Source organism: Lathamus discolor, chromosome 1 (genome assembly GCF_037157495.1).
Source record: "Lathamus discolor isolate bLatDis1 chromosome 1, bLatDis1.hap1, whole genome shotgun sequence".
Taxonomy (NCBI): Eukaryota; Metazoa; Chordata; class Aves; order Psittaciformes; family Psittacidae; genus Lathamus; species Lathamus discolor.
The window spans coordinates 137898642-137920429 of NC_088884.1; the positions used below are offsets into that span (position 1 = coordinate 137898642).

The window sequence follows — 21788 nt, forward strand, 5'->3', positions numbered from 1 at the left end:
CTGACTGCAGTTTAAGAGCTTTGCTGTGTGAGATGTGCTGAGCACCAGGAAGCAGGCATCTTTGCGCATTCTAGCCTGGAGCTTTTTGTTTTTTTAACTAAAAGTAAGTAGGCGGGGTCAAGCAGTATTTGTGGTTTACCATTTTTTATATGAGAGCGAGGAGCTCAGGGCTGTTTTACTGGCACAGCTGGTGAAGAGAGGTTTGCATTTTGATTTGAATATAAGTGGACAACCAAACATGATTCTTTCTACCTGTAAGTAAACTGGCTGAGTATTTTGATTTTTGTCACTTTTGTTTTGTGTAGCAGGGGTGTACTTGGCAAGTGAGCTATTTAAACGTTGCCATTAAAGTACCAACCAGCTTTCTCTTTGCTGCTCAGGTGATCTCTGTTCAGGCTTCTCGTCTTTCAAAACTGTTGCAGAAATATGAATCCATTGTATGATGGATTTGGCAGTGCGTTCACTTTTACATACAGATAGGGCGAGAGTCCTATATACTGTCCTTAAAAGCCTATACAGCATAGATGTAAAATAAAAAGTTAAGTAGAGCTAGAGCTGTCTTTTCTTCAGAGCAGAGTGAGCTCACAGGAAAGACAAACTTTACCTTAGACATGGAAAAAGCTGAAAGCTTGTTTTTTCAAGTGTTTTTAGAAGCAAACTATAGTATGGCTTTCTACTATATTATCATTTTTCCTGGTGCTGTTGAAAACTGACAGACATACCAGATTAGGAACCATACCACATATTACAGTAAAGATCTGTGCTCGTTGGCGAAGCTGAGTTTGCAGTATTGAACACAGTAAACCTGCCCCACTGCAAGAGCAAGAACTGCTTGCAAAACATGCCAGAAGACTGAATCTCAGACATGGACTACAGTGCTTTCAAAATTAGTAGTGCTTTGAGAAAAGGTGGATTGAAAAACAACACCAAGCCAAGAAATCTATGAAATAATACAATGAGAAAATGCAAATTCTAAAAATTAATTTTGAACTTGTTGCCTTTAACTTTGGTGTTACTTCTCCAAGGCTGTGAATTAGAGTTATAACTGAAGATAGGAGGAAGACTGCACATGTAAAGGTGGGTTAATTGGCCACCTATACAGACATTTATCAAACCAAAGCTTGTTGCTGGGTGTTGTGGAACTTTATCAGGCCACTTATTGTCAGTAGTAGACCTCAAAGGACTTGAGTGCTTTCACTATGTTGTCTTTGTTTTTGTGGGACTATCTTTCAGCTTCTCAAGCAAATGGCAGTTCTTGACAGCTGAACAATCTTACTCTTCTTCCTCTAACATTCCATCTGCTCTGTTGTGCGCAGATAAATTTGTTTTCAGGCCTCAAGTTGGTTATCAAAATGTGAGTTGCAAATTTTAGGCTGAGTATTCATCAGGCTAGCTTCAACACCAGTTTCCTAGTACTTCCACTTCATCCACGTTTCTCTTCCCCGATCTCATTTCAAAACTGTGCATGATAAAAGGTCTGATTTTTGTACTTCATACTTAACTAGGGCCTTGTGCTAGTGTTGGGATTCATATTTGTTAACCTCTCACCAGGGAGATAACATGACACAGTTTTAAAAACAAGCGTCTTCCTCTTAATAGTCATTTCCAGAAAGACAGACATGAGCAGTGACATGGGCTCTGTTTTTCGTTTGTGTTAAATTGTTTGTAGAATTGGCTGAGCTTTACCTGAAGTTGCGAGCTTTCATCCGAAATGGGAGAAATTGCATTCTCCATGCAGATGAAGAAGGAATTGGTCAAATTCTAGATTCAGCAGCTCAAATACTCATCTTGTTTGATTTAAACCTGGGTTATAAGCTACTAATTTTAATAGCCCTGAGGATCAAAGTGAAATGCGTAGCTTATGTTTTGATAGAAGGTACGACTTTTTGGGAAAATCTTTTGTTAGGTAGGAAAGAGAAAAGTGGGACTTGGAAATAATCGCAGGTCCACAAGTACTTTATTTTAACAGACTTCAAAATGATTTTACTGTTACAAAATATGGAACAGATCTTTCTGTTGGCCTGTATTTCTTTTCTGTGTCCTGTCAAAATGGTCTGTTATTCATAACATGGTAAATCTTATTGGTGTCTCTGTTCTCTTCAAAATACAGAATCCAAAATGTGATTTCCTTGCTGAAGCACAACTCTCACTGATAAATCTTTAATTTATGAACTTTTTAATGTTACTTGAGTTAGGGTCAAGGCCTTGTAATACTATATGTGATTACAACACCTTTTGACAAATCCAGTGTTTTGCTTAAGAAAAAAGGTTCTTGGCCCAAAATTGAAGGAAATCAGATAGAATAGTTCCGCTGATATCAGTCACTTGAGTTAGGGTGTAGCAGAAAGGAAAATCAAGAAAAAATATTTAAAACAACAAGTAAATTCTAAGAATCTATTTTCATTTTTTTTAACTTAAATATAGTGCTTTTTTGTATTAAAATACAAGTTATTATTTCTTAGCACATCTGATGGCTGTTGAATAGAAGAAAAGAGAAAGGAAGGAAGACCCCAAGTCACAGGAAGGGTGTGTGTAGCTGTGAGAAGCTTCAGGCAGGAAATGCAGGTTTCCTGTAGCTCTGCAGTGAGCATTACTGTGGCACCTGGAGGCAGCCCTCAGTGTAAGTGTCTTCCTGGGCTGCTAGGAGAAGGTCAAGTTGTGAACCAGTCTAATCAAGTTACTCATCTAGTGTATTGAAGCTTTCACCATTTGTAGCGTTGGCCAAGTCCTTCTCAAACAGCATCACAGAGCAGCTTTGGGTCTTTCTGTAATGACTAAATATTTAATATTGGGATATTTTTAAAAACATCTCACATTCACGTATTTTTAGCACAGTAAAGTGGAGGTCAAACACTGAAAGTGTCCATTAATGGAGCAAGTCTCAAATTCACTGAAGGCAGAAAGGATTCCTGAGTTTATGCTATACATTTATTCAAATTGCTGGGCTCATAAAGAAAAGCAAGACAATTACATGCCTGTAACACCAGTCTGAGCCTCTGATTTTCATGGTTGGCAGTCACATCTTTAAAATCTTATTCGAAGATTATTCTAGCATTACGTTGAATCTCTGCAGTGCTGCTTTGAAATATTTCTGCTAAGTGCTCTATAAGGACTGCAAGTTATCTAATGAGGAATTAAATAGACTTAGATGGTTTAATCAGAAGAAACAGGCAAGCTTTCGAATGTCGTGTTCTTTTCACTGTCATATTCCAAATCACTAACTACTCTATAAACACCAATTGAACTTCCCGGCACTGGCTCCGGTAAAAGGAACTCAAGAATTTGTTTCACCATGGTGTTCACTGTTTATGAAACAGTTTTAAACAGGTGAGGAACAGTTCAGTGTACCCTGGGAAATTATGCAGCAAATAAATTGCATTGCCCATACCTTGTTACCTTGTTGCTTAAGGAAAAATGTCGGTGTCAGCTGGCTTAGGTGTTTGTAATTGCTGTATTTCGCATAGCCATCAGTGGAAACTTTCATCAGTTGATAGTGTCTTCTGATTCCTATATGTTCACTAGCTTCCCACACGATAGATTCTTCACAGCATGTAACAGTCTAAGGGAGATTGCCCCACGACTTTCAAGATAAATAGTCTAACCAAAGCCCTTATGAGACAGGTTTCTTCCTCTTCCAACTAAGAACAAGTTTTGGTCTTATTGTTCTGCTGACACTCTCCTTTCTTTTATTAGCACAAGATTTGCCAAATTATGTACTTTGATAGAGAAAATACTTACATTTTCATCATGCAGTAAGGTTGCTTAATGCTTTGAGTATACAAAGCATACTTTCAGCACACTTGGCTGAAAGGTCAGTAACATTGGCAAAAATTCTCACCGGACACCACAAAGGGCATCCTGTTTATTCCAGGCTGGTCTAGGTCATTGGGATCAAAACGGCAAAAACACCAAGAGGGAAAAACAAATAAAGTGGAAGGCACTGGTGGGACCCTACGGAGAAATATCATGTGAGATGTAAAGCACAAAATCCTGAGATGTTGGGATATTTCATATAAATTCTGAGGGCTCTTTTCATACTCTGACCTCTGTGCCAGAGAAAAATAGGACATGCTGGAGTGGGATGTAAAGTTGATTTTCTGTTGTGCAGCTGCATATGAGGGGAGCCTTGCCTACACACGGCTGGTTCTCATGCTTCCTAAGAGATTGTACATAGCGCATGAGAACCCAAGCCCATTCCCCTTCCTGCTGCTGCCCTCCTACCCACCCAACACTGATGTAGGACAGGGAAGAGGGTTCGGGGAGCTGAACCAACAGAGAGGGATTCTCTGCCATTTTAGCATCCCATCTTGCTCAGCTGGAGATAGGATGAAGAGCAGTGCAGTGGGAAAGGGCACAGGACCGTAGCTGCCACAGCTTGGCTCAAACTGCCGAGGGAACACAATGGGGGAAAGTAAGTCTCAGCCTGAGTAGAAGTGTACTAGAGTGGATGTCAGCCATTTAATTGCCTCCTTTGAATCTTCTTAATGCCTTCTGACCTATTTAATGCCATACCCACTCTGCTCCTCATACAAGATATATTGGATTGATTTCTCTGTAAAATCTATGATGTGGTGGTGTGTCTAATGGATTTTCTCAGGATTATCAACCACTTGGCACTTAAATGTACAGCACATCTTTTGCTAGTACTTTAAGCCTGAGCTAAAGCATATATTATACCGATGGCTGAAACAGAAATGGGAAAAACATATTAATTCAAAGAATTGAATGTAATGTGTCTCCTTTAATAAACCTCACAGTAAGCAACAGCTTGTCAGGCACATTTGGTTTTGGATTTAGCTAGAATGATCTAAAAATTATTCCAGTACTGAAGGGGATATTTCTCCATCTCCTGTCCCTGATGATGTTCTCACCCCTTTCACTGCACTGGTTAGAGCTTATATGGGCCAGTGTATCAGTCAGAACAGTAATGATCTGTCTAACTAGGTGTCCTGCCTTTTCTGATTTAGTGAGCTAGTATAACTCATCACATGGCCTTGTAATTGTGAAGGCATTGTAAGGGAGACAGTGGGAACAGATAAGTAGGGTGGGTAGGAAGGCTTTGCTGTCTTTGGTGGATGCGAATTCTGCCTTAATGATTTGCTAGATATTTCACATCAAGACAGAGCTAATAATGTGGCTAACCACACACCATAGTCCTTAAGTCTTTAAGTTTTGTGGGGGAAAAAAACAACCCAAACCCCAAAACCTGGGTAAACTTCAAATGTGGAAAATGTTCTCATTCACAGATCACACCATCCAGTCTGTTTTCTGCTGCTGCTGCTGCTGCACGGTACAAAAAAGGTACGTGAAATACTTTAGCTTTTCAGCAACAAGGATCAAAATATCTACATAAAGGACTTCTTAAGATCCCTCTATTTTCAGTGGAACTGCTGATTATACTGAAGTTTAAAGACACACTGCCCGCATATCCCTAATGAAGGCATATATATCCATGAATATTTTTATGTTAATATTTATAGATACATGTTCACACAAATACTTCATGTTTTTCAAAATCAGAGCAATGAGAACAAAAATGAACCTGGACCCTGATACTGGCCTGGTGACCCAGTATTCAGCCTCACAACCAGACGTTTCCTACGCACCCACTTGGAAGTGCAGGGTAAGTAACGTTTTGGCAGGTGAAAACAGAGAATTGAGCTGATGTGTCATATAGTGGCTTAGTACTTGAACAAGCAGAACAGTAACTAACTCTTGATCATGTAAGGTTCTTTGTTGCATAGAAATTATAGAGTAAAGGTACCTGATGATTCATGCTGATGTGAACACAGGGTCACAGTGATGTTTCCTATGCAAGCTGTCACAGACAAGGCAGTTCTTTCTCCTGCTTTTGGGTTTGGGTGATGGAGATGGGTAGAGTGGGATGTCCCTGTTGGGCAGATGTAAGATCACCTTGCTCAGCTGGCATGTGAAACATCCACATCAGTTTTGCTAAATCTAGGTTGACTCAATCTGAGTTTTCTAAGGAAAACTAAGTGCAAAGCTAGAACCTAACCTGATGCAAAAGCAAATTATGATGTTTGTGCTGATATGCTAAGTCTACAGTGCCATCTGTATTAATTCCCCAGATAAGTGACCTAATTTCCAGGCATTGTAACTCCACTAAGTTCAATGCTGTTCTGCTTTTACACCAGCTGAGGAGCTGTCAGCATTCAGACCATGTAGAAGCCACCCAATTAGGTAGATGGTTTGTTTAGTTTATTACTAACTGTAGTGTTCATTGTCATTTTGTCTTCTACACTGAACTACTCAAATGTAAGTCTTGCTGTTTTATGAGTGACAATGTGATAGGGCTTTACAAAGGGAAGTAATGACCATGATGAGTTCCTTTTAGTTACTGAGACAGTATAGTAGCAGGGAAATTAAGCAAGCAATAGTTGGGAGAAAAGAATTATTAAGGAAGACACTTTTCTTTTATTAGCGTAAGAGGCAATTGAAGTTAAAGAACAAGCCCTTACCTCCTCTACCTGATGAGGCCTTGGAAGACTACACAGAAAAACCCAGGGTTATTGCACTCTATGACTTTTTTGCTAGAGGACCCTCCTATCTGCCGCTCAAGAAGTCAGAAGAATACATTATCCTCGAACAGTATGACCCCCACTGGTGGAAGGCAAGAGACAAACATGGGTAAGAGAGTGGGAGTCTGTTTCAATCTCCCTACAAAGAAAGAAGAAAACCTACAGCACCTTCCGTGGAAGCAGGCAGATAGAATGAGACGTGTGACAATTTGGAGGCAGGTTTGAACATGTTTGGCTATGTCTGAGGCACATGGATTGACCAGACAGACTTTCAGCAGTGTCTGGTGGCCCAGAAATGGGCAGGGAATCTAGAATCTGTTGGGAATTCAGAGTTAAGTCCTAGGCTCAGTAATTTCCTGAGCAACATGAGGGCATTTGAGGACCATGTGGATTACTGGGCTCTTGGCCACGTGCAAATCTAGCTTTCCATACTTCAAGTGCTTTACACTGCAATGTATTCATGTAAACACTTAGAGACCACAGACATTACTAAAATATGTGCCTGAAACAAAATCCCTGATCCGAAATTCCTGGATGCTTTAGAGAGCTAGATAAACATGGAAAGGATCCTAACTGAAATTATGTTTTGTTTCATCATTCCCCTTTCTCCTTTGCATTTTCTTCAGTGTATCCTGAACTAGGATGTTGGGAATATTACTTTCAGAACCCATCCCAGGTGATTTTTTTTCTTTCAGTAGCCATCCACAGTTGCGGGGCAGAAAGTTTGTGCCTAGGATGAAAGGACTCTGACTTCCGTTTCCATGTTGGATTCTGTATCTAGCAGCATAGCCAATAGCATAAGGAACCTTTGTAATTTAACAAAAGGAAAATGCATATCTTAATCCTATTAATGTTTTACACCATACTGTAACATTATCCCCAATATCTTGTTTCAGGAATGAAGGTCTAGTTCCCAGCAACTATGTTACTGAGAACAAGAAAAGTAATTTAGAAACATATGAGTGAGTATCCTTGAAAATTATGTTTGTGCTTTCTTTTCTAAAAATGGATCGCATCAATACATTTTAGTGCTTGATCCTGCAATCTTTATTAGACATGATCAGGTGTATATCAACTGCTTTTTTTGTTACAAAACATTACTCTTGGAATGAATTAATTTTGATTTGGAACTATTTCCTCAGAGAGTGAAATGTGAAGTTACAAACACTGAGCACTTCAGCAACATTCCTTTTCATAACTCATAATGTCAGAATACAGATGTTTCATATTCCTGTAGGCTCGCTATGTGATGTTTCTATATTCTGATCTCTTTCTGTTGTGAACATGTAATCCATTGACTAGAAGATAATTCCAGTTATTTCAACCTAATTTACTGGAGAGAAAAGTAAAATTCTGCAAAATTCTAAAGGAGAGAGGCTTGATGCAGCATCCAGGACTGCAAATTTAATCACAGATTGGTGTGACTCTTTCCTGGGCTTTCTTTTATTTGAGCTCATATTTAACAACAGTGAAGGGGGAAAAAAGTTGTCACATTTACAATGGTCTAATAGAGTCATTCCCAATTAAGAGATGTTTCTATACAACAATGAAGGTTCAGGTTTTTGGACTGGGCTATTAAGACAGATTACTTTTGTGAAACAGAGAAACGTTAATTTTTACTGGCTGAGATTGTCTTCTTGTTGTAGGTGGTACTGCAAAAACATAAACAGAAGCCAGGCAGAACTTCTTTTGCGCCAGAAGGTAACTCAGATTAAACACAGAACTAACGATATCTAGGCAGATCTAGCAGTAGAAGCATCAAGAGCGTTACAACAGTCAAATCCAAATCTGCTTGGTGTGCAGTAAGAGAGAAAGTACTTTAAAATAAAAAGGCTTTCTGGGTGAAGCATATGGTGCAGATTACCGAGACTGCACAGAGCTTTGAGTTGTAGCCCCAGCAAATTCTGTGTAGATTTTCCGTGCTAGATAAATTGGATTACATCCAGTTTACTGTGCTTGTCTTTTGTATGAAAGGTTGAAGACTGAAATCCATGTAGTAAGTAAATCAGTGAGGTTAGCAGAGCTTAAAAAAACCCCTTGTGTCTTCCTTACATATAGAGCAAACAATCCATATTGCCTTCTACCACCTATCAGCTACCAAAGTGCCTAACTAGTTAAATTCATTAGGACTTTGCTCAAGGACTAACACAAAGCTTGGACAAGACAGACAAGAGAAGGACATCTCGGATAGAATTGTTTTTTTACAATATTTTTTCTAGTGATTTGTACAATTAGATTTATTTAATAAATCAAAGTATTTTCACTACCTCACACTGAAAAGTATAATTCACCTAAATTAAGTAAGTATTTAATCGCCTAGCACTCACTGTTTTCCCTTGGATAATTTTGTTCTGCTATGTACCTGCTATGTACCTGCTATGTACAATTCCCATTGCCCACTGCTTTATTCCCTTCCCAAATAGTCATAGGTGTTCCACAGAATTTGGTAATCAAGTGCAAGTCTTACCTGAAGGGAGGATTGTTCAAGCTCAAAAGTAGAAAATAACTCTACTTGGATTTCTTTTCAGTCCAAAGAAGGTGCATTTGTTGTCAGAGATTCAAGCCAACAGGGACTTCTTACACTGTCCATGTATTCACGGCCTAAAGGGTGAGTTGCTCTGAACAGTTAGAATTTGAATCAAGAGGTGACGGAAGAGCTTCCCCCAGACTTGTCAGGATAAGTGGGCAGGTTGGACATGCAGTGCACAGCAGCAGGGAACCACTGGGATGCTCTTCATGCCGAGCTAATTACCTTGTGTGCAGAAGAGATGACAGTGGGCAGTGGGTCTGGGAGTCAGGGTGCAAATGTCCTGCTAAGACAAGATTAACTGCACTCATTGAAATCCTCAAATAATCTGCTATGAAAGTTGTGCACCCCAACCACATAATGCGGGCAGTAAGACCTAACGTTTGCATCTTCCTGCCTCTCTTTCTACATGAAGCATCATGAATACCACACCACACTGCCACAGCCTTCAGCCACTGCACTGAAATGCTTCTGCTCTCTACAGGCTCTGTGCACTGTAAATTCATCTCAGATTCCGCCGTCACCAAACTTTGGTGTTTTTTTCCTAAAATCATTTCAGCTCCTCACTGTGCAGTCTTACTTCTTTTGCCAGGGGACTGCCAAAAGACTGGAGAAAAAATAGTAATTTAGATGTATATATGAATATGTTTTTAACTTTTCGGGGAAAACTCAGGTAATGAACATATTAATTTAAAGAGTTTAGATTTAAATAAGTGCTGAATGAGGAGGAACACTATGGCTATTTCTTGTGGATGGACTGGTACAAGGGTAAATCATTGTGCGATAAAAATCATTGTGCGATAAAAATCATTGTGCAATATCTCACAAAGCTGGGAGAGAGATCATTCAAGGAGACTTTGGTTTGTTTTTTCTTTCCTGAAGCAGTATCCCAGCTACCCACAGCCATTTTTAAGTCAGGAATTCTACCCCAAGTTTTCAGATTTTTCTGTGCTTTCTTTCAAAGTGAAATTTAATCAGACTTATAGTATAAACTACTTTTACCAAAAACTACGATCCTTTGTTGATTTCAGAAGCCATAGTGAAGATATTCGACATTATCAAATTAAGAAAAACTACTTGGGACAATATTATGTAGCTGAAAAATACCTCTTTTCATCTGTTCCTGAACTCATCAAGTATCATCAACACAATGCTGCAGGTAATGCATGCGAGATGGTAAGGTTTTACAACTGATGATTTGAAGCTCCTCAGGCCTTTGAGAGATTGGAAATCACTCTTCTAGGACACTTCCCTTACAAAAAGATACACAAGTTTTTCTGTTGCTAACAAATTTAAATACGCCATGATCCTTTCTGCCAAAGTCACAGCTGTGGTGTGCATGTACCATGGGGGAAGTGAAACTAACAAACTCATCTACATGTATGAAACGAATGTTACAAAGCTAGAAGCCTAATCCATTTACCTGCTCTGTATTCTCTTGGTTCATATTTGTCTGAGTGGAGCTTGTCTGAAACTGGGTCATAATTCTTTGTCTACAAGAACTTGCATGTATGCAAGCAGGAGTTACGCTGTGCATCAGCAGGCAGCATTCTACTGATTTAGGCAAAAAAGCTGACCCCACCGCACATAGTCCAAGGCAGAATTAGGGAACACAAGGGCTCTAATACTGCCTTGCAGCCTACCAGAGTTACCATCTCTGATTTTTGACTGATGGCAACCTTTGAACATTTTTAGCATTAAAAAATATGCTTCATCTTGCTTCTGCCCATCATTTTAATACAATATAAAAAGTTTTTACCCTAAATGAGTGGAGATGGGAAAATACACAGAGATTCCTTGCACTAGCACAGAAAGAAGATATTTGAATAGACACAGCCTTTTGCTGGATGGAGGAGGACTGTAGGAAACATATGAAGCAGAAAAGGACCTGAAAGTAGCACTGGGAAGAATGAATGAAAGAATGCAGGGAGTCCTTGGTGAGGGATGCACTAACTGGTACTGTTGGTTCATGAATTCAAAGAAAATGAATGACAGACACAAAAATATTTCTTGCAATGGGAAACAATCCTGAGAAATCTTGCTGGAAGAGACCACTTAGGTGGCTGATATAGTATTTTAGTACTTATTTATCTAAGATCACTAGTATCATACAAAGAAGCAAGAGTATCAGTTTTTGTTGTATGAAGGGATAAATACTTTTGCAGTCAGGACCCTATTGAATAATCTTCCCCCATTTCTTCTCACTGTGGTGTTTTATTCAAAAAAGCTGTAAGCAAAAGTAACCTCAAGACATGTACATCAGATTCCAAATATTTTTGTTTGGGAAGAGATACAATGCAGTGTACCTTAAAATGGAGTAATTGGTCAACAGAATATTGTTGCTTTGTCCCCTACAGGTCTTATCACTCGTCTCCGACATCCAATTGGATCAGCTGGATACTCTTCACCAGCAGCAGGAGGGTGGAATTATGGTAAATGTTTTATCTTCTTTTGGTGGAGATTTAGGTATTTGCCTAGGCAAGAATTTAGATTGCTTTAGATTCACCTAGCTAATAATTAAGTCATATCTGTGAAATTTCCTGGTAACAAGAAACACACAAAGAACTGCGTATTCACCAGAAACAGACACTCATTTCCTCTTGAGGTGTCACTACCAAATGAGACACCTGAAATGAGTAGTCCTGTTTGGCAACTGTTGTGCTTCTGTTACAACCACCAGTGCATTTCAGAGCCATCTGGACTTTTCTAAGCAGACCTAAAGCTCAAATATACATTTAGTAGCTTTTCAAAGGCTATTTGATTTATTTAAATGCTTAGGAAATTGAAATCCATATTTATGGGAAGATTTTCCTGTGTAAGTTCTTCAAGTTTTAGAAATAAGAATGCATTCTTATATAAAGTTATAAAAACCAAGCAATAAGGCCAGTTTTGTGTATATAGATCAGGAATTTCATACCATCTGACTGATAATAGGAACCTCCAAAATTGAGTACCTTTCATGTTCCCATAAATCTCAAGGCTTAATATTTCTGAAGGGTAAAACTATTGTGGTTATTACAATAGAGGCAGTCAATAACTACTGTGGCTATATTACCCATCCAGAACTGGTTCAGTTATAAATGTCATATAGAATAATGCCAAAAAAGTTCTGTATGTAATTAAAACTAAACACTTGGCTTATCTTCAAGCCTCAGACATTCCTACATTAAGCAATTTAAATGCTAATCACATTCTACAAGCTGTAATGTTTGTATATAAACGTATATGAGCACGTGGAAGACTTCAGATATTAAAAGCTCATGCTGTAGCTGAGGAACAATTGTGATGTTTCGTTGTATGCATTAACTGCAAATAGCAAGGGCATGGTTCAGGAAAGGTGGCCTGATTATTGTAACATATTGCGTTCCTTTTATAGAGGAGTGGGAATTAAACCCATCTGAACTGAAGTTCATGAAAGAACTCGGGCGTGGGCAGTTCGGAGTCGTTCAGCTTGGTAAATGGAAAGCAACCATCAAGGTTGCCATCAAGACAATCAATGAAGGAGCAATGTCTGCAGATGATTTTATAGAGGAGGCCAAAGTGATGATGTGAGTAGAAAAGCTATTATATCTGGCAGTTGGCATTGAGATGACTGATAATGGTGGATGTGCAGGTGTTGTGATTTATGCCCACCTGGCAACCAAGCCCCATACAGCTGTTTGCTCACTCCCCTGCCCTAGTGGGATGGGGGAGAGAACCAGAAGAATAAAAGAGAAAACCCATGTGTTGAGATAAAGACAGTTAAATAGGGAAAGCAAAAGCCACACATGCAAGCAAAGCAAAACAAGGAATTAATTCACCACTTCCAATTGGCAGGCAGGTGCTCAGCCATCTCCAGGACAGCAGAGCTCCATCGCATGTAGTGGTTACTTTGGAAGATAAACACCATCACTCCGAATGTGTCCCCCCACTTCCTCCTCATTCCCCCAGCTTTATATGCTGAGCATGATGCCGTATGATATGGAATATCCCTTTGACCAATTGGGGTCGACCATTCTGGCTGCGTCCCCTTCCAGCTCCTTGTGCACCTCCATCCTACTCTCTGTGGGGTGTATGAAGAGCGTAAAAAGCCTTGACTCCGTGTAAGCACTGCTCAACAGTAACTGAAACATCTCTGTGTTATCAACAGTTTCCAGCACAAATCAAAACCATAGCCCCATACCAGCTACTATGAAAATTAACTCCATCCCAGCCAAAACCAGCACAGCAGGACAGAAAGGCTGATATAAAGGTCTGAATCATACTGATGCAGAAGTTTACTGTGCCCACTGCCAAACTCTTTCATCAGAGTGTACACTGCTTTGTGCTGTGGAGCTCAATGGGGAGTGAATGTAATGGCAAATACCTGTGTTTCTAAAGCTATTCTTTCATCCATAATTCAGTGCTTCTAGGACCACTGGCAGAGCTCAAACCTAACTAAAGCTTTTGAGACACTACATTACCGTCTCTCCTAATTTTGCAAATTAGGGAAGAATTCAGATGAGGTCTTGGCCCAGCCTGGAAGAGAACCACCATTGCAGCATCGTGTCCCCTGCCTGGAAGCCAGGTGTAACTAGACCTTTCAATTTCACATAGAGTCCAAATCAACCTTTGCAGCCACTGCATTTATGAACTAATGAACCATTATGAACTAAAAGAATTAACTTTTTGGAGGAAACTGTAGGCAGACGTGTTAGATAGTGGGACAACTCTGAGGCCAGTTGAATTGAATACTGTTTATCAAGCACTGCAAGTATTGTTCAGAACCATCATGAGGATCAAAGGTCTGGTTACCTGCCAAGGACAAAAGCTAGCCTGTCTAAAATTCAATCTTAAACAGGAAACTCTCCCACCCGAAGCTGGTCCAGCTTTACGGAGTGTGCACACATCGCAAGCCTGTCTACGTTGTGACTGAATTCCTGGAAAACGGCTACCTGCTCAATTACCTTCGGCAAAGACAAGGGAAACTTGGCAGAGATATGCTGCTGAGCATGTGCCAGGATGTGTGCGAAGGGATGGAATACCTGGAAAAAAACAGTTTTATTCACCGTGATTTAGTAAGTACAACAGGTTTTCTGAGGTTCTTGACAAATATTGGCAGTACCGAGCATACCACTGCATTTTATGGGACACTGATGTGTCCTCTAAGACTTCAGCCCTGCAAGGTCTAACAATCCAGTGGTGTTTTACTGGCTAACCAAAACTTTTCAGCTGTTCTTTTGACCATGGACAGCTGGAAAAACTACTTGAGAGGTCAGAGAAAGCTGGGATAATAGCATGGAGCAGGCTGGTGTTAGGATACCCCAGCACAAGGGCGTTATGCAGTGATCACAACACAACCAAAATCATAGCAGTACAAAGGGTCAGCAACGAGGAGGATTTTTCTTTTTTAGCAAAATCTTTTTCTATCAACATTTTTTTTTTCCTGCTCCCTGCTACCTCACTTTGATGCTGGAATACACAGATGGCTTTTCTACCTTACCCCTCATAGAGAGGGAATCATAAGAGAGGAGCTTGTCTCTTTAATCTCTGCTTTCTTTTCAATGCTCTCATTTGGATGCAGAATGGAAATCTTCCTGTGCTCCTCTCTAGCTGCCTAAAGAAATACAAACTCTTGAAAATTTCCAAGGAGTTCCTAATCTCTGTATTGAAAAAGTCACAAACCAGGTTTTTAAATGTTCACATTGAGTGTCCTAATGCTTAGGAAAATACCACCTTGGATAACTAGACTCTGCACACTAAAATTTCTTTTACTGTGCAGAAACATTGCAACCCATACTACAAGCTCATAAGGAGATTTTATGCTATTTTATGTGTAACTACATAGTAGTGACATATGTTCACTGACTCAGAAATTCACTTGTATTTTTGAGCAAGACTCTCATCTCCTTTCAGAATATAAGCAGCACAATCTCAAACAAAACCAGTCAGCTGAGGTATTTCTCTTAAAATGCTTTAGCGGAGATTTCAGGTATGTTTCTCTCATTTTCCCCAGGCTGCAAGAAACTGTTTAGTCAGCGCGGAGCACATCGTTAAAGTATCTGACTTTGGCATGGCGAGGTATGAGGCTATTGACGCAGGTTTTGTGCGTACCTATTCTCAGTCAGCTGCTTGCTTTGCTGATTTGGGGAATCCCACTGTGGTCAATTGTTGAATTCAGGTGAAAATTACCATGCTGTTAAGCTGTCATACCGTGAACCTGATGCAGTGTCTTCCTCTTGCTACTGCTGAGTTTAAGACAAGTAAACAAAGTGCCAGGTAAACTTCAGAAGCATTTATGGACAGAGAAATGTCCATGGTGCATGGGGCTGTCAGAAACAGATTTCCCAACTCTTCTGAGCACTGGGGAGGACAGATAGTCCCTAGGAACAGATCTGGGTGCCGGTGCTGACCTTTAGAGGCTGCCGTGTTGAGTAGGTCAGGCAGGAGCAGCAGGGCAGGCAGGAAGTGTTGTGATATGTGCTGCTCTAGTGGGGAAGTGGGTTTTCTGCTTCATGAGAGGACCAGCCAAAATGGGTGAAGAAAGCATGATGAACTCTTACAAGCACAGGACAGAGTAACTTAGCTCTGCCCTCACAGGCTTCCCTCACAGTGAATGACTGCTACCCAAAGGGGTTGTCCCATTCCTTCCTTCTTTCCCTTTGCAAGCCCAGCACAAAGCTCTCCGCTTCTGTGTGTTACTGGTTGTTTTTTGTTCTGGATTAGTAGACTGAACTGGCTCGCTCTGGAGGCAGATGAGCTTGAAAGGCAGTGGGAGGGTCTGAGCAGGATGTGATATTCACTTTGTGCTGCTTACCTGGTTTTGCCTCCTATTTCTAACCTAAGGTTACAACACCCTAGCAGTTCATAACTAAATGCCTGTTTTTCAAAAGGCTGTCCTATATCGTGGCAGTGCCCACTGGTTGCACTGCTCCTCAAAAGGGTAAGGTCAGTATCAAGGGTCTGGGCTCATCCAAAGGCATCAGAAAATGCAGCAAGAGACCAAGGGGTCTGTCAGGGTCCAGTCTGAGAATAATGGACTGCAATGGCTCACTGCTGCCAAAAAGTGGAAACCAGTGGTGTGTGTGGCTCTAGGACAGGCACTCACTCTCCTGGGAAGACCATTGAGAGGTGACAGGAATACAAATTATTCAGAGCTCACACAGCTACCACCACTGGTTATTTGTACTGTTATTTCATATTTCTCATCCAATAACCTCTCCTCTTTCTCTGCCTGCACCAGAATAAAAAAGGGAGATAAAGATACGACTTCTGTCAATGTGACCTCCTTTAAAAAGAGCTTTAAAAGATGCCAACGCATTATGTCTTCCATGAGAATGAATGTGTAGTGCACATCTGCTGTCTGCTCAGGAACATTAATATTGGAAAACTGTGCATAATAGCCTTTTAAAATGCTGCCCTATAAATGCCCGCATTAGGCGCATCTGATCTGGGAGTTCAGTTCCTATAAGCTTGTGCAAAGAATCTTAGAATCCTGAAAGTATGCTCGGGAGTCCACTACTTCCCTGGGGAGGTTATTTCAAAGGCTGATTGTCCTCACTGTGTTCACCAGGAACACAGGGGGTCCAGAGCAAAGGAAATTACTTTTCCAGTGCACCAGAGCTGTTGGCTTGTGTGTAGTGAGTGTTTCTTTCTGTGATGCTTCTGTAACAATATGCCAGGTGTTACATCTGTGAAGTTCGGCAGTTATGAAGTGTGGTCCTCTACCTGTACTGTTTGGGTGCAACAAGCAGTGTTATGGGGGTACCATTTACTTGATTCTAAACCGACACTGTAATTCTGAGATTCTAAACCATGTATGGAGACATCACTGGAACTGCTTGCACTTTAACTGTCATTCAACTATATGCTGTCTCCTGTTATTCTTGAGGTATGTCATTGATGATGAATATATCAGCTCTTCGGGGGCCAAGTTTCCAGTCAAATGGTCATCTCCTGAAGTTTTTCATTTCAAAAAATATAGCAGCAAATCAGATGTCTGGTCATTTGGTGAGTTGATTAGGTGAACACGCCACGCTTCCTTAAAACTGCTGATGTGATTTATGAAAACGTAACTTCTTACTCATGCTTCCTACCTTAAGCTTTAGTTCTTCCCATTTTTCAAGTCTTGCCTATATTTGACAAGTATATTTCTTAATAGAAAGATTCTGTGACTAGAAGTTAGATTTTGACTGAAATGTGCATTCTTGGTAAGTCTCCATTAGCCAAATGTATATTCATCTGTTTCACGGACCACCCTCATCTGACTTAAAAGAGAGCAGGATTGTATTAGTTGAAAATGGTTTTGGTTGCTCTTGTAATTTTGTTCAGATTGCTGATATTTTCATGTGTTTTCAATACACAAAAAATCAAGAGTTGTTTTTGTTCTTCTAGTGGTGTTAAACAGCTTGTGGGTTTGGGGTTTCTGCTTTGTCCTAAATACTCTGGTTCACCTACAGGTGTTCTGATGTGGGAAATTTTCACAGAAGGCAAAATGCCTTTTGAAAGTAAGCCAAATTCTGAAGTTGTCCGTGAGATTTCTCAGGGTCACCGACTTTATCGACCACATTTGGCATCACATGCTGTGTATAGAGTCATGTACAGCTGCTGGCATGAGGTTTGTTGCCCTTTTTTCCTGTGGTGTTTCTTTATTATTAATTTGTAATGTGGATCTAAAAGCAAGCTTCAAAAAAACAGGGCATTAAATCCTTATTTCACATCTGTGATATCCTCTGTATCTCTTACTATGTTTTCACAAATCACACCTAGGCTTACAAGCCTCTGTTTCTTTGACTGTTGCACCTAAGAGACATAAAGCACATCATCAGTACAATTGGTCTAGACCATCCCTCGTTTTGAATATGCCGCTATCATCTTACTTCTCTGCTGCATCAAAGGCGTAATACCTTTTCCACATCTCTATCATGCTTTGCTTTTTCTAGCTCTGCTATGAATGGTAACCTTAATACATTAATATACAAAGTAAGCATGCCCACTAAATGTGGATTTTAAACCCCATTTTTCATGCGTACATAAGTACCTCTGTACATCACTACAGCTCCCAGACTGTCTCCTTCACCCTCTCCACTCTGAGTTAGTATTTGATGTTCTTTCTCCATTTTGGAGATTCAGAGCAGCCCTGCAAAGAAGGACTTGGGGGTGCTGGTTGATAAGAAAATGAACATGGGCCGGCTTCAATGTGTGCCCACAGCCCAGAAAGCCAACCGTATCCTGGGCTGCATCAAAAGGAGTGTGACCAGCAGGTCAAAGGTGCAGGATCACCTCCTCTGCTCTGCTCTCATGAGACCTCACCTGGAGTATTGTGTGCAGTTCTGGTGTCCTCAACATAAAAAGGACATGGAACTGTTGGAACAAGTCCAGAGGAGGGCCACGAGGATGATCAGGGGACTGGAGCACCTCCTGTATGAAGATAGGCTGAGAACGTTGGGGCTGTTCAGCCTGGAGAAGAGAAGGCTGCATGGAGACCTCATAGCAGCCTTCCAGTACCTGAAGGGGGCCTATAGGGATGCTGGGGATGGACTATTCATTAGGAACTGTAGTGATAAAGGACAAGGGGTGATGGGTTAAAGCTTAAACAGGGGAAGTTTAGATTGGATATAAGGAGGAAATTCTTTCCTGTTAGGGTGGTGAGGCACTGGAATGGGTTGCCCAGGGAGGCTGTGAATGCTCCATCCCTGGCAGTGTTCAAGGCTGGGTTGGACAAAGCCTTGGGTGGCATGGTTTAGTGTGAGGTGTCCCTGCCCATGGCAGGGGGGTTGGAACTAGATGATCTTAAGGTTCTTTCCAACCCTAATTATTCTATGATTCTCCAGCACCTATTTCTTTCTATATTGGTATCAAAACACTGATCTCATCAACTTTACCATCAGAGTAATCCCCTAAGGTCCCTCCTTCTGTAATGTCTACAGGAAATATATCTTCAATTCAAAATTGCATTGCGTGCAATGCTTTCATGTAAACAGGCAGGCATACACTTAGAGTAGCCAAGGAACCTTGTTGCTGCCATGGTCTCCTTTGTCCTACCTCTCCTTTCTTGCCTGTCTTTTAACTCTATATAAAATCTGTGGATCCTGACTAAAAAAAAGCCTAAGAGGCTGAAATCTAAACTGCATCTAGCTTGCTTGTGTACTGCAAACATCTATCAGGATGCCAGCCAGCAGAGGATGGCTGTCATTAGCCAGGGCTTTGTTCCATACCGAGCTTCAGTACCTCAAATGAGAAAGCAGGGAAGATCCTTTTGCAGAACCCAGAAAACATTCCTGAGGATCATGGTTTTCTGAGAGGTAGGGCATTCCAGTGACCTGGTGCAGGAGAGAAATCCTACAGGAATTTTGGTCCAGAATTGAAATAAATAAATTTTAGGAATGCTTTGAAAAGTGACTGCGCTCACGCCACTGGTGTCATGAAGGACAGATGATTTTTTTTTTTTCCCCCCTCAAATCATAAACTTGATCTTTTCTTCTGTATTAATAAAATATAATGTAATTCTAAAGCGGCAGCTCATATGCACTTGTAACCATCTTCCGAAGTCCGATACTATAATTAACTAATCCGCTAATACAAGTTTATCCTCTGCTTTTCTTTTCAGAAACCTGAAGGACGTCCTCCTTTTGCAGAGTTAAAAGAGACCCTCACAGGTCTAAGAGAGATGAGATAATCAGAGATTTTCACCCATATATTTACTGAAAGGTTAGCATCAAGCATGTCAATAATGTATCTGGTACAGAAAACATCAGCCTTTTACAGCAGTCTCTACTTAAATCATCAGCATCCTGTGTACTGAAGTAGCTGTTTGGGCTTGGCCTTAATTTTTACTTTTTTGAGAGCTACCTCAGGAAACTGGTTTGGGACTCTCAAGGCTTTGTTTTCATGATTAGGGAGAAAAACCTCATGTCTGAAAGAAGTAACCAAGCTTACTCACCTTATAGGCCTTTTTATTTATTCCTTCAGTCAGAGCTACACTAATTCCTATAACAACATTATTAAATTATTTGATACTTAATATGACTCCTGTACTAGAGAATACTGATTGGCAGCAGAAAAAGGGATGGAAGAAACTTTGATAAAGCTCTAGCTAGGTCATGGTTAAAGGCAAGCCCTTTTATGCTGCAAAGCATCCAGCACTGGAGAAATGGAGCAGTGTTTCAGAAGGGGCAGCAAGCTAACTGACCAAATGCCAGAGCAGCATCCACTTGTGTGCCCATACCCACTGCTGCAAATAATGGCAGACAAATGGAAAAAAGGAAGCAGTCATCATTTAGCAGCTCCCACATCACATCTGAGCAGCTGGAAAGACGGAGCATCAAGGAAGCGTTTCAAGGTGTCTTCTCCACCAATTCTGTATAAAAGGAGGAGAGTAAGGATTATTTTATTCAAATCTCTCCCACAATTTTCCAGTATTGTCTCCCATTCCTTGCCTGCTGCTGCCTACTCACATGCCCACGCTTGCCTTAGTCCTTCCTTTGTAAGTGCCCAGAATGGTTAATGGGCAATTTAAAGCCGGAATCTGATAGTAAAATGCTTTGAATTAGCCTAGCTCAGATGGGTTCTGTGATACTGGACATGGACAATGTCTGTAACCCTATTTCTTTTGTTATTAATCACTCTTAATTTTAAATCTTAATTGTGGTCAATAGAAATATAGAGAAGAAAAGGCAGATGAAGTTCATAATTGTTTACAATAAAATAGATCATTACAAATAAATAGGTTCCTCAAAATATGTGATTGAATTTGCATTATTTATAGATAAATACATCATATTTAGTTTTATAGAACTCTGTAGACAAAATATGTAAAACACTAGCTAAAAAATGACTGAGATCTGCACCATTTCACTTTTCATGTTCAAATTTAAAAAATAACTGTAGCAAAATTAAATATATCAAACATCCAAAGATTTGAATTTCCAGAAGATGATGGAAGCATTTCTTGGTCAAACTCACTCCTGGCATTAACCATTCATCTTTACTGCAGTAGTATTTTGACCATGATCATCCCTTGGGAAAGGAAATTGTTAATCCTATTGTTTGAACAGTTGGGAGAACCTTCAAACACACTTCCAAAGCATTTCTAGTTTGAGTGAAGCATGATATCCCTATTGTTTCATATAAACTGACACAAGAATTGCCACAAACTGATGTCACTGTTTACTCCTATAATTGATTTATTTATGACCATTCAATTCCTTATCAGACCTATGACTAAACACAGATCTATACAACACAATACAAACAACAACCTCACCACAATTTATGCCCAGGCCACAGAAGTACAAGGCTTTTGAGCAGATGATACATTACAACTGCAAAATTCAAACTGTCTCTGCAATATAAAAGTACATGGGAAATTTGAATAATGTATGAGGCATCTTTTTTAATAGCTCTTGTATAACTGGTTTTGCCACATTTATTGCTACAAGTTAATATGTAATACACTACAATACTTTGCAGTAAAAAGCAGCTCCATTAGGTTTATGTACCCAAAGCACCCCTCTCATACTCATTTTATTGAGTTGCCCCAAGGTGAATATGCACCCATCCTTGAAAAGTTTTGGTCTGATACACAGAGCCAATGATGCTTGCTTGTCAGGCTTCAGCTTCTCAATATAATGTTTCTGTAGGCTGCTTTGAGAAAACTATAAGTAGTCTGTTATTAACACTGTGACGCAGATAAATTTAACAGCTGCTATTATCAGGCTGATCATAAATAAATGAAAAATGACTGGAACACTTAAGTCAGTGAA

The 21788-nt window shown here is 40.2% G+C and overlaps 1 protein-coding gene across 1 annotated transcript; it reads left to right on the forward strand.

Annotated features, from left to right (window-relative positions):
- The first annotated feature begins 162 nt into the window (after positions 1 to 162).
- On the forward strand, positions 163 to 20763 carry LOC136023327 (tyrosine-protein kinase TXK-like). The gene is made up of 15 exons (XM_065697691.1): positions 163 to 254; positions 5247 to 5301; positions 5521 to 5623; positions 6443 to 6648; positions 7436 to 7501; positions 8186 to 8240; positions 9068 to 9147; positions 10098 to 10225; positions 11424 to 11498; positions 12443 to 12614; positions 13886 to 14102; positions 15041 to 15105; positions 16916 to 17034; positions 17484 to 17641; positions 19634 to 20763. The coding sequence occupies exons 1-15, from the start codon at positions 239 to 241 to the stop codon at positions 19700 to 19702; spliced, it is 1584 nt and encodes a 527-aa protein (XP_065553763.1). The 5' UTR covers positions 163 to 238; the 3' UTR covers positions 19703 to 20763.
- Positions 20764 to 21788: the final 1025 nt, after the last annotated feature.